Source organism: Aquila chrysaetos, chromosome Z (assembly GCF_900496995.4).
Source record: "Aquila chrysaetos chrysaetos chromosome Z, bAquChr1.4, whole genome shotgun sequence".
Taxonomy (NCBI): Eukaryota; Metazoa; Chordata; class Aves; order Accipitriformes; family Accipitridae; genus Aquila; species Aquila chrysaetos.
In genome coordinates this window covers 36,682,905-36,700,695 of record NC_044030.1, presented here as the reverse complement: position 1 = coordinate 36,700,695, position 17,791 = coordinate 36,682,905, and the positions used below count along the sequence as shown (strand labels likewise).

At 37.5% G+C, this 17,791-nt stretch overlaps 1 protein-coding gene across 1 annotated transcript in view; it reads right to left on the bottom strand.

The window, feature by feature from the left end:
- Positions 1-3,038: 3,038 nt before the first annotated feature.
- CHSY3 (chondroitin sulfate synthase 3) overlaps positions 3,039-17,791 on the bottom strand; it is a 160,661-nt gene continuing 145,908 nt past the window's right edge. Inside the window, exon 3 of the mRNA XM_030005232.2 lies at positions 3,039-7,256. Within this exon, the coding sequence (XP_029861092.1) occupies positions 5,691-7,256 (1,566 nt within the window). The 3' untranslated portion in view covers positions 3,039-5,690. The remainder of the gene's footprint in view (positions 7,257-17,791) is intronic.

The following is a 17,791-nucleotide window of genomic DNA, read 5'->3' as shown; positions in this document are numbered from 1 at the left end:
GCATGAAGGTAGATTCCCAGAATCCATGATGCTTTGTACAAACTCAGGCTTCTACTTCTTACCTCTGTCCAAGACAGCCAGCTAGGAGAATTGTCCTTATCTGGGAGCAGATCTGAGTTTTGGTTTTGAGGTTGAACTATGCCCAGCAGTTCTCTCTCTGGTCACTCATGGTTCAGCCACCATCTTCATAGCATTTATTCAGCTTACCTTTTCTTTAGTCAGCAGCGTATGGATGAATGTGTAAAATAAACACAGTTTATTGCTCCAGATTACCCTAAGCAAGGGTGAGAACAAGTCATGAAGGCTTCCCAAATAACCAATAATAAAAATGTTCATGAACCCAAGCACAAGCATTTTTTTTTTCATAATTCATTTTATTCCTTCTACCCCTTTTTTGATGAAATCACCTAAAGGCAATTTACCTGCTCTAAGTAAAAGTGTTTGGCACCTGCATTAGCTAGCATACATCTCCTTTAGGAATATCTTCACAGAGCCCATTGCATTGCTGGGGCCTCCTTTTTAAAGAGATGTCTTCAGTGGGCGTGCCCAGAAGCTGTGGCAGCAGATGTTTTTGACCTAAGTACCTACCATCTGATTATGCCACACCAGAGTCCTGCTGAGTCTGACAACCAGTCTCTCACATGTTTAGGTAAGTCTTGCCTGCTGTATGGAGCTGGATGCTATGCCCATAGCTTTGCAGACACTTAAAATCATTGCTAGACATGGCTGATTTGTGGAAAACACTATCACACTGCAGGCATCCTATGCAGGGCTGAGGAGATCTTCCCACCTGCACTACAAAAGAAACAAACCCAGCAGCCTACAGTATATAGAACACCTTTTGATCTCTGCCTACATGGTTAAGCTTTCCACTAATGCTAAATAAACACTAAATCAGCAAGGGTGCTTTTAATTTATCTTCAAAGTTCCTATAAATGCCAAACATCTGTTGAATAATTAGGTGCCTAGAAAATAAGGATGTAAAATTACAGTTTGTATCATATAGTCCATATATGTGCTGTCTTACATGTTAATAACCATTATTTACTTTATTAAAACTATGGAACTGATAAATATGCTTCTGGAATTCTAGATGGAAGATTTGAATGCAAAAAAACCCCAAACAAACAAACAAACAAAAAAGAGATCAAGAAAATCCCCAGATTCTGTTCATTTTCCTAGACTTAAGGACTGGAAAGTTTTTGCATTTCCTTACCTCGGTGGGATTCCAGTACAAAGGAGACCAGAGAAAAGGATGAAGTAATAATATTCAGAACACTTCTAACTTACAGTGGCAGGCAAATGGAAACAATTTGAAGCAGGACTGGAAACTCATTCAGCAAAATACTCTAGTTCAGCAGTTTTTTATGGCAGTGACATCATAAAACCATAACGGAAATATCACGCTAGCTCAAAAAGTTTCAAATACTGTAGTAATAAATACTGCAAATGGGAAGACCCAAGGAAAAGAAAAATAGGAAGAAGAGAGTGAGTCATGAAAAGCCAGCTCATTAATCAAGTGAACAAATGCTGAGAGAAGAAAATTTGAAGAAAATTATTCTAAGAAATGAAAGACTTTAAAATGGACCAATTTAACTTTATATGTTACTTATGGACTCATGACAGAGTATAACCTTCAGTGATACTCAGTTATTGTAAATAGTTAAGACTTTTGTGGGACATCTCATTGTGCTGCAGTATAGGACCACAATCATCACTGCTACCCTCACATCATGGCTGATTTTTGTGTGTATCTACTATAGGCATTTTTTGTTTTCTTCTCATCTGGTTTTCTTTTAAAAATAGAGCAGAAACACAAAACCTTCCTCCAGTCAATGGCTCACCAATTCTTAGTACATATTTTTTTCCAAAAATTTTAACCAGTTTCAAGTTGCAGGAAAAGCAGATGTAGACTGCACATGTGTTTTGTTTATATCTCAAAACTAGCACTGCTCTTTGGAGCAAAATCTTCTGTGTGGCAAACTACGTCTTAACTAATCACTAGAATTACTTCTTAAGAAACCAAAAGAAGTTCAAATTGCTTATTTGCTCTATTTAAAGAAAGTGGTTGTTAACTCATTCTTCTTGGATGTCTCCACATTTCCTCAGGATCCACAGTACACTCCTGTGAGCCATTTTATCAGCATTATAATTTTTCTAAGAGTGTTGAGGCATTGTTAAGCACTGGTACAAAGGCTCCAAAAGGCACTTCTGTGCACATCCTTCTGGTGTTTGGTGAGTGCAGAAGGTGCTTCTCTCTGTACTGCTTTTTGGGAAGACTGTTTGGCACCCTTTCCCCCACATGTCTCACGCTATGGTAGGACTCCAAGTGCATGGTCCAGGCCCACTAGCCCCACTGAGTGGAAGGACTGCTGGTTTTGCCCCTTCCTTCACAATGCCCCTTGAAAGGAAACAGGGAAGAGGTGTGGGACCTCCTTTTCCACCTGGGACAGGGAGACACAGGATCTGCACAAGATACTCTGCTGCTCCAACCCAATGAAACCTCAGTTCGGCGTCCTCCTTTCACTCCTCCCAAACCCTGATTAAATTGGCCCTTCCACTTCCCAAAAGCAGCTGGTGGCAGCAAGCACAGCTCTTCTGTGCTGGCTTGAACTGCCTGTTGACAGGTCCAGGGAGAGGCACCTGGCAGTGCTGGTGGCAAGGAGATGACACAGGCAGAAGGTGCTGACTCCCACGGCTAAGCCTCATGCCTCCCCCTGGCTCTCTGCCTTTCTCCAGCTTGAGAACCAGTACCCTGATGCAGAGTATACTCAGCAAGTCTTAGGAAGCCCAACCTGATGTGTTTCCTTCACCCAGAAGATACAAATGCTCTGTTAAATTGAGTACTGTGAATGGGAAAATGCCAGGATGGGGGTGGTGTGGGGATTTCTGAGTTTTCTGTGTGGTGATTGCTGAGATTTAACAAAGGCAGTGTCTGAAAAGCCGAAGTGCAAGCAGTTCGCAACCTACTTCCCAGCAATGGAACCAGGGAACCTCTTCCCAGGGTAAGGAGGTTTTGGGACAAATTGGTCATTATGTTCTAGTATGAATTAATTAGTTATGCATTTACAAAGGGACATCATACACATAGAAATTTCATTTTACAATCAGGATTATGATTCAGACTAGACAAAAGCAAACAGTTGATTAGCACAGACATTCCCATCTTAATCTATACATACATAACATTACTCTAACACTTTTGTGCTTTTTTTTCTTTTAATATGATCTCCTTAGAAGGCATATTATTCCTTAAACAAACTAACACAAGTTCTCAAGTTATCTCAGGATAGTTATTTCAAAAGACAATGCAATATTTTATAATAAACATTTATAATCAGGTTTTTAACAAAGTAATTCATCATATAAACAAATGAATCAGTCAGACACTAAATAAATATTTGTACTGGTAAATACTAGCATTTTGCTTATATCATGTAGGACCTGATCCTGCAAGCCCTCTGTATACATTTTTATCCCCACTGAATGATTGGTTTCATTTCTTGTTCTAATCTACTATTTTACTTTGAGCTGAGCAAATACTTTCTGGCCACTAAGTAAAGTAATTGAAACAAGCACTGGAATACATCCCAGCAGACAATTATTTCCTTAGATGTCTTTGTAAATAATTATTTTTTTTCCTTTTTATGAAATCATCACAAACATTTATCAACAGGCATTCAGTTTTTTATATTTACAATCTGAGTTGCATCAGTTAGACAAGATTGATCAAGTAAATTGTATGTTCCTTGTTCTTGGCTCTCTTATTGAACAAAGTGTGATCTTTGCACTCAATTTAAAGAGCAGTTTCCAAGAACTATTTCATAAGTAGTACTGAATTTTACTCTCTCCAGACATTTGAGCTAACAATACTGGGCTAGGAAGGCAAGTGCCTCGAGAAGAATAACAAGCTCTCCTTGGGGAGGGCAGACAAGCATGAATTACCTTCTATCTATTCTCATCTACCACAATTAATACCTCCTCCAAGGCAATGGGGATGGCCTTTTTTAAAGCATACAAAAAGCTATGACCAGCCCTTCAATTCTGAGTTTATTCGCTCCTTTTCAGGGATGCCTTTTTCCTTGCACAGTAAATCCCGAACAGAGATGTACCTCTGAATTCCAATCTCTTAGTTGTTTTTTGAAAGGAAACACAGAAGGAGTCAGTTACACCTGAAAACCTTACAAACTTAAATTCAATAATTGCTTACTTTTTCCTGCCGAGGTCTATTTCAGATATAGTTTGAAATCAAGGGTACTGAGGTTATTAGATGTACCCGCTGCATTCATTTAAGTTTGGTTGAATTCTGATGGTTTCTTGGATGCCTTTGAGTGCTTAGCACAGCATAACATGAAATGTTCCAAGCGTGTGGCAAAAATAACAATGATCGTAACAAATGGCTGCCTGAACTGAAAAGAGGAACATATTTTGAAATTACTCTGTCTCTATATCTATCTATATATAGGGATACACACACACACACACCCCCCCCCCATATAAACATTTCTCTAAAATACAGAAATTGATTTTATTATTTCTTACGTTGGTATCATTTTAAATACTTTACTCCATAAATCCACAATATGACAACTTCAGGCTGTCCAGAGAGATAAATCTTAACACAGTCTTATAACCTCCACTAATATAAATATATTGGCAAAGAACTTTGACCAGCAATAGTAAATTTTGTAACTTAAATAATTATGCTACAATTATTTTAATTTTAATAACAAATTGCTACTGAGTACCAATATTCATGGAAAATGTAAAAAAAAGAAAAGATATAGCTTTAAGTTCTAATGCTGTATCAAGTGTGGCTTTATGAAAGGAATGTAAAAGAAAATTATGTATTAGAGGCTCATTCTAAAAAGAGAAACAGCAACTTACACTATGTGTTTCAAAAAAAGAATATTGTATGCCTGCACTTTATCGTAAATGACCATGTTAAGTCATAGTTTCTTCTTGCCTGTAAATGAAGGATGTTGGTTCACAAATCTTCTAAAGTGTACACGAGCATTTGATTAAATCCTGTTCCTTTTGAAATTAAAGTTCATTTACACTTAGAGTGAACAACAATGAGAAGTTTGTTATTATAATAAGACATTTAAGGACCTTGGTAGCCAGTACCAGTTGTATTTGCAAGTAGCTCCTCAGGTTTTCTTTTTTTTTTTTTTTTTAAAAATAAAGGTACAATCATAGTTATTCATTTACTTTAAAAATTCTAAAGATGACGAAAAGTAGCGTTTATACATATAAGTCCTCATATAAATTATAAAACTCAAGTTTATCTTATAGAGTTCCATCCCCAGAAGAAGCATAAAGCACTTTTGTGGTACCTTCACCAGTAAATATTTGTATCACACCAAATCTGAGAAATGCAACAAAGATGATACTGCATCCCAAAGTCAAAAGAGAACATTCTTCTGATGCAGTCTATTGTGATGGATGTGCTCCATGGGATCATATGATTGCCGTGACTTGACTGAATTTTAAATAAAAGAAATATGAAGGAATTCACCTCACCAGTTCAGTAGGTATAAGAAACATCAGTGAACAGCAGACTCATCCCGTTTGAGGTCAAAGGTCTTTGGAAGACAACGAGGAGGGAGTTTAAAACTACGACAGCAAAATCAAATAATAACAACAAGAATGAGGTAAACTCCCCTAAAAAGGCCAAATAGGCTGAGATGTCAGGAGAGAGTTATATTGTACCTGATCCCCAAATGTTTCTGTAGCCAGAGTTCAGCGAGCTGCATGGTGGAGGCAAACGTACTTGCTTTGGACCCTAAGCACATTTTATATTGTTTTGGATCTAAATTAGGGTCACACTGAACTGGATGAAAAATATGGACGACTCCTACTTCTTGACTTCTGAAAGCCTTCAAGCCAGATGTTATCACTTTAGTAAAGAGGTCTACGTCCTCAAGTCCCCAGCCTTGAATTGAGGTATCAAATCCACCAGCAGTAAGTAGATCACTTTTGTAAATACAGGTAATTCCAAATCCATACTCCCTCCAAAATCCAGTTCTTTTTGTGAAAACAAAACTATTGTCAGCTGGAGGGTTGCCTCCATATATTACTTTTGGATCATATTGGCTAAAGATGATAGGGTAGTAAACCTGTTCTCCCTGAATAGTGTTCTCTCTGCATCGCTGGAGGAAGTCCGGTGTGAATACCAGATCAACATCACAGAACAGCAGCAAAGTGCCATTGTCAAATCGAGATGAGGCCATTTCAAGACCTAAACCTCTAGAAAACTTTCCTGCCATTGGAATCAGGGTCATATCTGCCTTAGGATACTTAATGCTGTATTCTTTCATTAGCTCTATGTGTTTACTGGAGTCTTGGCCTGACTCAGAACTGAAGAGAATTATTGCCAACTTTACATTCTGCTTGGGAATCAGACAAGTCTTCTCAAAGTTACCCATAAATCTTGAGAAAATGTCAAATCTTCCTGTGAGAGGGACAAGAATATGTATTTTCTTGTCACTGCGTCCCACAATGTCTTTGGTGCCTTGGAACGATGAGGAAAAAATCTTCAAAGAATTTGAAAGAAAAGAGAAAGATTGAGTGTCAGTGTTGGTATCCTCCAGCAAGCTTCTTACATCCAGCTCCTCTGCTTCTTTGAAGAAAGGTTTGCTAAACAATTGCTGAAGGTAAGCGTGGCGTCTCACCGGAACCGTAACTTTCCTTCCTTTGTGCCTTTTGTACAACAGCAGTAAATCCAGGATGTACTCCACTCCATGCAGAGGGTCTACCCTGCGGTAGCCATACTGTATTTCCTTGAAGTCAATAAGCCTTCCTCTAGACCTAGAGTTCTCATTTATCATTTCCATGACTTGCATCACGGTGTCATCCAGTGCAGCCCGCAGGATGCTGCTCAGGCTCTGCCGGGGTGGCTGGTTCTCCACCATTGAGTAAAGAAATTTTCCTGTCAGGAACTCCCACTCAATGACTTCATCCCTTTCACGTGGCTGGAAATGATTGAAAGATGGCATCACTCCCAGTTGCTGATCTTCCTTATTTACTTCACTGTTACTGAGCTTGCTCATCAGGGCACTTTCTCTATGGAGCTGGATGGTCCGATAGCGCAGTTCGGAAATTTTGCGACTCAGTATGTAATTGTGCAGCCTGTATTGGTAGGCTGGTCTTTTGTTTGGATGAAGTGTTATGGCTGTGTGAATCTTGCTATTGTGAAGATCTTGAATGTAACCCTTGCGGTTGTGTTCATAGTTTTCATGGAACAATTGCTGCATCTAGAAAGAAAGAGAGAGAAAAAAGGAAAGACTAAGTGGAAGTGCTTCTACCCACAAAAGGACCCACATTGGTACTGTGGATCATTACCAATTCTTACAGATCATGGCTATTTTTAGGCACAGAACTTTAAAGTATTCAGTATGAATTATTTACACTGTTTTGGTCTCAGACTCAGTACTGTCCCCAGTAAGCAAATATTGTCCTCTAACTAAACAGAAAGGCAGATATCTTGGGTTTATCTTTACTTCATCTAACTGAAAAACTAAATGAAACACTTAACCGAAGGTCTGTAGGTAATATTTCTGAGTTCCCAGGTGCAGGCTGAATGCTGCTATGCATGAAACACTAAGTCTTCACCTACATCTAAACCCTTATTAGCACAGATCCTTACTGAAAGGTTACCAACACTGGTGACGTTTTTCAAGAGGACCCTGGATTTATGTCTATGGAGCACAAAGCTGCTTGTATTTTCTGTGGACATATGCAAATAGATTGTGCTACTTAACATTCAAAAACCGAATGGACATCATTTCAACAAAACTATTTTTTTTTCTCACGTGGACAAAGAATTCAATGATTTAAATACAGCCATGGGAATATGTGTGTAGGCAGGGATACATGTAATAGAATACATCAATTAAGCTACAGATCATGCTAGTATAACTCACCCTGAGTAATTTCCAATGTATTTCTGTGGCAAGAAAAGATATTCTACTTCTGTCAAATCAGTAATTGTAATATCTTCTAAATAGTGAAGAGATACATTTTATGGCTGAAGCCCAGGTCTAGGATTTAAAGTATCTGGCCTTGATACCTTTCTGTGCTAACAGCTAAACTATGAGCAAATCATAAAACTTTCTCTGACTCAGTTTTCTCCCTAAAAGAAAACTTAGCTCATTATTAATTTAATGTGATGAGTATTTATTCTTAAATGGGAAGGAATATGGAGGAGTAAAATATTAACATCATAAATACATTTAAGACCCACTGCTCTTTGCTAAGCTAACACCTACTAACTCCAGAGAAACAGAATTATTTCCCATGAGTAGCAGATAAAGAAAAGGCTGCTCTTTTTCATCTGCAGACTGGTCTGTAATTAATACATAAGGAAAATATGCTGATTAGAAAACGTTCAAGGACGTGTTGTAAGCTTGAGCTATAATCGGATTTTGAGATGAGTATTGAAGTTTATCTTTTATACAATGAGGAAATCAAGAGAGGTGAGGTCTGATGACACAACATCTCAAACTCAAACATTTAGCTCATTTTACTGCAATTCTTTCCACAACAGAGGTTTTGCTACCAGAAGTAATATTAAGCATAGGGCAATAAATGTAAAACAACTCCTAACAGAGCTAAGAACCACAACAACTGTTGAAATTCCATTAGCATGTACAAGAAATACACATTGCCATATTTAGAAAAACAGAATTTTAATACAAAATTTCAAGAATGTCCCTCCCACTCCATTCAGACCCCAAATGACTCTGCTTGAGCAAGCATAGCTACTACCATTAGTCAGGTCAGCGTTTTTGAGGCTACAGTCATATAACATGGAGAAAAGCAACAGCCTAATTCTGAGAATACCTTAAGCTATCTTAAATTGGCCTTTAGTAAAACAGATATGTCTGTTATATTAAAGCGAGAGTGAGCGTGAAAAACCATACATAGTTACAAAATGACTCAAATACTCCTTATTCACAGAACTCCCACCTAAAGCTGTCAGAGCACATTTGTTCTGTCTTGGGAGGTGGGTATTTTGCTTGTCTTATGGTACCTGAATTTTCACAGTAAGTTTTATTTAAGGTAGCATAATGTATTTTAACCAAAAGATTCTTAACAGATGACAAACTATTGCTGTAAAACTAAATGGTGTCCTCTTATTCTGCAAATTCTTCTCTAACCCTTGACTTATTACAAGCTCAGCTTCACAGCAGATTCGTTAGCAGCACTCATTTAACAGGAATATTCTATTAACATAAATACTGCATTTTTATTACATTCCAATTTCAGATGCCTTAGTTTATTAGATATGCTCCACTGAAATCATAGCAAGAGGATGTACTCCATTATACTAATGATTTTGCTTTTGATAATCAACAACAGGTTAACAGCAGCAATGAAAAAAAATTTGAATCAACTCAGTAATACAATATTATCACACATATACAGAACTGTACTAACCCATTTTAAATGATGTCACTGAACACTTTTAATAGATCTCAATACAGAGAAAACAGTTCAGAACAAATACAACACTGAAATCATAAAATTTTCCTGAAGATAGCAGGTTTTAATCTTGGTGCCACACTGAAATTTATTTTTGATACTGCAGGACAAAAATGTCTTTTTACAACTCAAATTATTAACATCTGGATGAAAGCAATTCAATGTGTTCCTAACTTTGCTTTGAAATTTCTAAGCAAGGTAGTCAAGCTTAGGAGGCAAAGGGAAAGATGATTAAGTTTCCTGGAGAATGGATCTGTTCAAGGGCCTGAATTGGTCAATACAGTCATAAGTGATCTGGAAAAGGATATAAATTGAATATAAATTAAAATTATTCAGCATGGCAAAAGTTAACCTGCTTGCAAAAGTTCTTGTTATTTTGAATGGCTAGGTAATAAAACGGCAGATTAAATTCTGTGTAGATAGATGCAAAGCACATGTGAAGAAGGCAATCCTAATTATACCTGAAGAATGTCAGACTGTGCAAGCTGTTAGCACTCTGGAAAGAGAACCTAGTTACACAGTAGGCAATTCTGTGCAAATGTCACGTTGATGTTCAGTAGTGATGAAAGGAAAAGCAAACAGCATGAGGACAAGTCTAGAGTGAGTCAGAAACATCATTATATGGTTGTGGCCATAGTGCACCTGAATCTTGAAGGCTGTGGGCAGGTACCTTGTCAATATCATGATGTCCTATCTGAAAACAATAACATAAGAGTAGAAAGGTACTAACCAAGGCCACCAGACGATCACACATGTGGATCATTAGATGAATAGATGACTAAGGCAAAAGGGAGTAATCCAAAGAGGGCCAACCCCGAGATCTATAAAGTCAGTAGCACCATAAGGGAAATGGATAGGAATATTCACTGTCTCTTCTCACATAAAGAACTATGACACATACAATGATGCTCCCAAGATTCCAAAACAAAAAAGGAAATACATAGCTCAATCACAGAATTTACTGGCACAGCAAGCTGCTGATGGTAAAATTTTGCATGGCTTCAAAGAGTGAGCCAACAGCTTAGTGGGAAGCTTCAGTCCTTGTTATGTTAAACACAAAGGTACACCTTCTCCACAACATTGCTGTACTGCAGGCTCCTGGAGCCACAGCTGAGGCTGTATCACAATATGTCTTTATTGCCTTACACCCCTGCCTAGGTTTCTTCTACTGGCTACTTCAGAGAGAGGATATTTTGTCAAATGAAAATTTAGTCTGACATAACACTTTATGTTCACTAAAAGCAGTGAATGAGAGAAGTTGTCTTCAATTTAATATAATACATGGAGGCACAACATTTTATTTTTTCATACTGCATGACTCTGTTACTTTCCTGAAGAGTTTGCTGTCTTCTGAACAATTCTTACAGCACAACTAACACAAGAGTTGGCAAGGACTTCTGCTTGTCTCTTTTCATGCCAGCTGAAACTAGAAGTTGGCAAGAAATGTGAATAATCTAATTGTGCTCTGAGGAACTCTGAACTGCAAGCAGGAATAAAAAAAAATGAGAAGAAACAAATTAGAATAAAGGCAATGCTTTATTATCGTGGCAGAGAAATACAATAGCTAATATGTAAGTACAATGTAATTTGCATTGCAAGCTCTGAAATCATTGTAATCTCTGTGATTTACTGATGTAATAAAAGAGGAAAGTTCTTATTACATATACACAAAAGCCCAAACCAACCTACTTTATTATTGCAAGACTATCACATATGAAAAGATTAAATGCAAATGGTCCTTTTTAAATTAACACGATTTTTCTATGAGCATTGTTTAAGAACAATTTCTCTCATTTAACAGAGAAGACATGGAACTTAATCCTCCATCCAGTCTAGCTCTTCCTAAATCTACAGTAGTACTAAACTGTTGACCATTTTATCTAAACTGGACTTTTAATAAATTTAGAAATAAGATGAACAGGAACTATTCCTGGTCTTTCTTCACCCTGTTCTTTAGTGTTTAGCTCTCCTAAAGATGAAGATTTATTCATATTCATTTCCAGTGACTTCAAGGGGCATTTCACATAAAATCTGCTGTGTTTGAGATGATGCTGTTTGGCTGAACAGCGATGAGCTGAGTACCTTAATTGAAGGATGAATTAAAAAAAAATAAAAATTGCACGTAACTACAGGCACATTAGGATATTCTCAATAATGTATACTATAATAAAATGCAACACTAACCTATGGGTGATCATAAGTTTCTGGACAAGAAAACAGATTTCAGCAAGTCATTTTATATGGTGCTATGAGAAAAACTGTCAGCCTGGAGAAGATAAAATTTAAGACTGGAATTATGAAATGCATGTGAACTGGATAACAGAGAAGCAATAGCCAGCTATGTTTAAATGGGGAACTCTCAGTTTGGAGGGAAGTCATCACAGAAGTTTCTGAGTAAAAATATCATACCTAGTGACACTGGCACAAAATCTGGGACACTGCTCATGACACAAAGTCAAGGACATCATGAATAGACAAGAGGAGAAGACACCCCACAAGAAGAGCCAGGGAACTTGGAGAAGCAACAATGCAGAAATTCAGTTGTTATAATAATACAAAACACATAATCCTACACCCATGGATTTAAGAGGTAGGTGACTAAACATCTTAGGACAAAATGACTTTTTAAACTGGAGATAACTGACAAATAAGGGGAACATGAGAATATTAGCAGACAGTAAGGTGACATGGAGAGATTATGAAACATCAGTGTGTATCCTCCACAGAAAAGGAAAACAAGATTTTATGTTCATCAGTCAGAATATTTCTGCAAGACACAGCAGACAATTTCACACAATTCTGAACCTCCATCTTTATCAAATGCGTGAGACCAATCAATGCAAATGAGATTTGCCAGGACCAGAAACTAACCTATGAGAAGAGGTTAATGTTATTTGGCTTGTTTAACCTTGCAAAATGAAGGATAAGAATAATATTGTCTCTAAACACATTAAGTAAATAAGAGAGAGATAATGAAAGCAAAGTAGCCTTAGGTTTACCTGGGCAGGAAGTTGAAGGAAAATTTCTAGCTGTCAGAAGAAGAGTTTAGATCAGATTTTCAATACAAGTAATGCATGCAATTTAACCAGGTTTAAAAAAACTAGATTACTTGTGACTAAGGGAATCAATGACTTGAGAAATCCAAGTCTTCCTGCTGACATCATCCCCAGGATGAACAAAACTTGATGTATTGATGCCAGCTCTTGTATGTAGGTGTTAGTAAGCAGAAAAATTACAAGCGCACACCACAAGTTCAATTAATAATTTCTTCAGCATTAGGACTATTCACTCAATAGAAAGGGATCTAACTTCTTATTTGCAGATTAGCTAGGTATGATATGTAGTGATCAAAATAAAAAAGAGCTAATTTTTTTAGACTTTTTAAAAGTAGAGCTGTGCATTGATTATTTATAACTCTTCTGCTGGCCCTCACCTTAATGAGATTAATAAATAAAGGTTCAGAGCGAACCCTTTTGGACCATTTTCCCCCCACCTCCTTTCTCATGTTAGTCAAGCTGTTAGACTGAAATCAGCTCAGAACGCTGTAAGCCAAGTGATATCAAGAAAAACTAAAATAAATCACTCATGAAACGGTGCTGCTCTGTTAATATTAGTACACTTATTTTGACACCTCATCTCTTTATAGCTTTCAACTAAAAAACCCCACTCCAAACCCCTAAGTTTTCCTGCAATATAGGACAGACAATACAAGAAGGATGTATAAAGTCATGCTCTTCTGTGTGTGATTCTAGCTACCCTCCTGCTATAGGGATACTTCACCAAGCACACAATGTAATAAAATCCAACAAATCTGTACAGGCAAAATAAGCATATGTTAGAAAAAGAATGGTAAATACTTTAACTTTTGTAATTTAGCTTGTAAATAGACAAATTAAACAGCACTGACATGCAAGTATAGCAGCATACATGCAAGAAAACAGCAAAATGTTTTAAATTACCCTCAGCATTATCTAAATGGAACAATTGTGGAAAAAGCTGCATTTCAGAAGTCAACAGGTTTAAGGAAACAAGGCTATCACCCTTTCAACTTGCTCAGGTTTGGTCTGCCTGGTGTCATTAACCCCCTTCTTTGGCACAAACCAGCCTTCAGAGTAGGAGCATCATGGGTAATGGGGAAGGGGTGAGGGATTAATAAATTGGTAACAGTGCAACACTGACAGTGAACAACAGCCCTTTGCTCACTGTCAATGTTCCTTCCATTGGCATGTGAAAGGGAGAAGGCTGCCCCAGGGGTTTTGATGATGCTGAAGATCTGACTTATTCCCTATTCAGGATGAAAAAGGAGAAGTGATCATGGAGAAGGTATAACCAATTTTGCTATCACAGCTTAAGCTTTGTGTAATTCAGTGATCTTCAGACTTGTGGTTGCTCCTACATCCTCTCGTCATTGAGAGAGCTCAGGAGAGGAAAGCACATCCATATTCTCATGGAGTTACACATTGAGACACTGGCAAATGCACTGAGAACAGCTGCATGTTTACAACATGAGTCTTGGGAGCTGAACGTGCCCTCCTCAGCACTAACTGAATATACTTGCAGTCCAGCAGGTAAATCCATCCGCAGTTTTGCCATTCATTCGTCTCATTACTGAAGGTGATTTATCACAGCCACATTGCCTGCTATTGCATTCAGGCACCAGTCTGAAGCATGCACGTACTTTATACCCTTTTGAAGATCTTGGCAGGACACGTGCACTTCCTTAGGCAACAGGTCCATGCTTAAGACTTTTCCAAATGATAAAACTGTTCTTGGGTTCCCTCCAGTCAGGTGAAGGGGTAATCCACCCTCATGCAAATGAAACCCTCCCAAAGCTCTCAGGGCTGTACTGCCAAACTGGATCTTGCCCAGGTTCCTGCCATGCGGCAAAGGCTGCTGCAGCTCCCCATAGAACCACCCTTCCCCTGGGCTCTGCCCCTCGCTCACTGGTGGTGGCTGTGCCTCAGGTACTTTGTCTGGAAGCTCTGCCAGAAATAGGGATTCTGACTTTATTTCTGCAGTAAAGAAAGATGTCCAGCATTTGATAGCCAGTACCCAGCTGGGAGATTTAACAGATTGCTGCCTTGGTTTTTGAGTAAACGGTTCCACCTCTGGGAAAAAGGAATGCTGACAGCTGTTCGCTACTTGTCAGTGAGCCCTAAAAAAAATTCAGATCTGGAAGAACTGTGCCAAAGGTGTTGACTTTGACTAACTGTTTTTTTCTTGTCTGAGCTTGCTGACAGTTAATGTTTATTCCCAATCAATTCTTTTTGGTTGGAGTTTTCCTAAAAACAAGATGTCCTTTTAATAGCTTTCTATACAGCTCAGAGAACTTGAAGCTGTGTAACATCCTACAGTAGTATCTATATAAATAATTCAGAAAATACAATTCTTTACATACTGAAATTCTATTTTCAGACTGTAAATGCTATGACAATTGTTCTAGGATCAACAAGTAGTACAGTAAAATGCTCTCATGTTGAACCCTTAAATGATTTGCTGTGATCAAAGTGAAGAAAAGAAATTTTTACTCCAAATATTAAGACCTAGATTTCAGTGATTTGTCTTTTAGATATACAGTAGGAGACAGGTGCAGAGTTGTTTAGTAAGCAGTATTTCACAAATTTTAAGATATATTTCATAACTTTCATTCAGCATTTTAGAAACAATACTCTTTCAGCATTTGTATCAAGTCCTTAAAATATTTCATCATTAAAATAGCATGCTTAATTTCATTCTGATGGTCCACTAGTGACCTGTAATCTGTATCAACTACGCTCTACAAGAAACACTTGCTTTTTTATGTACTTGCATTATTATTTACAGAATTCATATTATATTAAAAAAATAATTGCAAAATTTGATCACAAAAGTGATCCATAATCACTTACAGGAAAAGAAAAATTAATCTTCAGTGTAAGTCACTAAAAATTCCCAGAGGTTCACACACAACACTTCATTAGAGCAATTAAAAATATTTCTACCTACAAAACGTACACTTTTTTAATATGCATCTGAGAAAATGCTTAGTTGCTAACTTCAAGGAGCAAAAAAAGAGTGAAGTTACTTTGCCAACATCTTACCCTTAAGCATAGACTGTTTCTGAAGGTATTTTACAACCACCACTGAGTCACAAAATTAAAACCCAAGTTTTTCTGTTAGCAAAAAAAATAATAATTAAAGTTTTATTGTGAATATGGAATTATTTATTAAAATAAGTCAAAGTTACAATTAACTCTATTTCATAATACATGTATTTTGAAATGTGCAAGTATTTTTACTTCTTAAACTGCCCTTTCTCACCATGTGACAGATTTGGCCATACACAGGCAAAAACATTAAAATCTGTTAAATTATTAGCCTCCAACACTTGCATCAGAAAAAAAATGGAGAAAGTCTTTAAAGGTCATGTATTTAGTCAGAAATATTGAATTCTATCCCTTGGATTACGGAAAAAAGATGAAATGGTGATTCAATAACTGATTATCTTTTCTGAATTGTTTCAGTGTCTCTTGTGAAATGAGCTAGTATATTTGTTTAATGATAAACTTTATTAAAACATGGAGTTGTGCATCTGTGTATCTGATCAAAGATCTGAACACTGTAATTATTCTTCTAAGTGTATTAATAGCACAAAAGCTGATTCCACATATAAAAATTATATAGAAACTAGAAACTTGAAACTTGATTTTTTTTTTTTTTTTTTTTCTGTGCTATATGGGTAGTATCATGCTTGGAGTAGCAACACATCCCACTTTACAGGATTAATCCAGAAGGAATTTTTACTGAACAACTTCCCTTTTGTTACATAGACAAAGATCATGGGCAAGTCCATTATTTTCATGACAAATTGGGTTTTTCAAGCTTCTGATTTTCTGATCCTGTGTTTTATTACAGAGAATTAGAGAACATTTTGTGGCTTGTGACATACGGTGTGGATGTCCTCTGGACCCTCGTGCATCAAGCAACTAATACGTGTTTGCCTATAATCATTGCTAATATTCTACAATGAATGCATATTGTCTTTCCATTCTCATGTTCCCAGCAGTGCTCATATATTTATATTCAGCTCATCCCAACAGACCTCCCTCCCACAAAAAAACCTTCCAAAGAAACCATCTAAATCTTGACAGTTAGCACACTCAGCATTTTTTAGCATGTATGTACTCAGCACAGTAAGAAGGCTGAAGCTCTCCACAGTGTTACACCAGGGAGTAGTTTGTTCTATGATTGTACAAGGGTGCACAGGCTGTATTTCAGATACTTGGCTACAGCTATTCCTAATAAAATAGCTGTAATGCATCCTTTCTGTTCTTCCCTTGTAGAGACCAATCTTCTCATACTATGTGTTTGAGAACACATAGTCCATCCAGCCCTGTTTCATGGTAACGAACCACGTTTGGGGCCAGGGAATTAACATCCTGTAATGGGCCCGCGGCTGTGCTGCCTGGCTGTGCTTCACGTCATGACTTCACTTCTATCATACAAGCTGATACAAGGACAGGGGCTCAGCACATGTTCTACACTCCTGTCACATCACCTGACGTGGGGAAGTACCTCCCTCTGCTCAAAGCCCTGCCACGTGCAGTGCATGAAATCTCTACTGCTCAATGAAGAATGGGGAGATTTTCTTCTGTGCCTCAATTTTACAGTGCAATATAAAAATTTAGTGTTTCTATAGCCTTATGCTTCAATTACTCTGAGTGGGTAATCTTAGTACAGTGAGAGAGAAAATTTTATATAGCAAGAGAAAGCAGCCCCCCACTTGCCACCACCCCAGTAACAACACTAGCTATAAACAGTATGAGGCTCCTTTCCCATGAAAAATCCTTATACAGTAGTGATATTTTACATGGCACAATCCTCCTTACTGGGAGATGAGCATCTCTGCAAACTACAATGGTCTGACACAAAGGGTTCTCTGGTATTTATGACTTCCCTTGGAAAATAAATCTAACTGAAGAATCTGCATGCCTGGACCTTACCTAACCTGTTACCCCTACAGAAAATGTACATCTTACGTTGCTCTACAGGAGCTCAAAAGCTCTTCCTTAACTGATCCTGTCATAAGTATCCTTACTTTTGAAGTAATTCAGCAATTCAAATGTTGAAGAAAACATTGTGAAAAAGCCATTACCATTTCTGATTCATCTGAAAAAAAATATTAAAAAATCAAGCTTCAGGGCTACAAACTCTGAGATCTAAGTGCTGAGGTAAATTGCTTCAAAGTAGAAATGCTTCTCTGCCTCACTAGTTGGTCACATTTCTGGCTAAATGAAAAGTTCTAAGTGAAAGCAATTATTTGCAT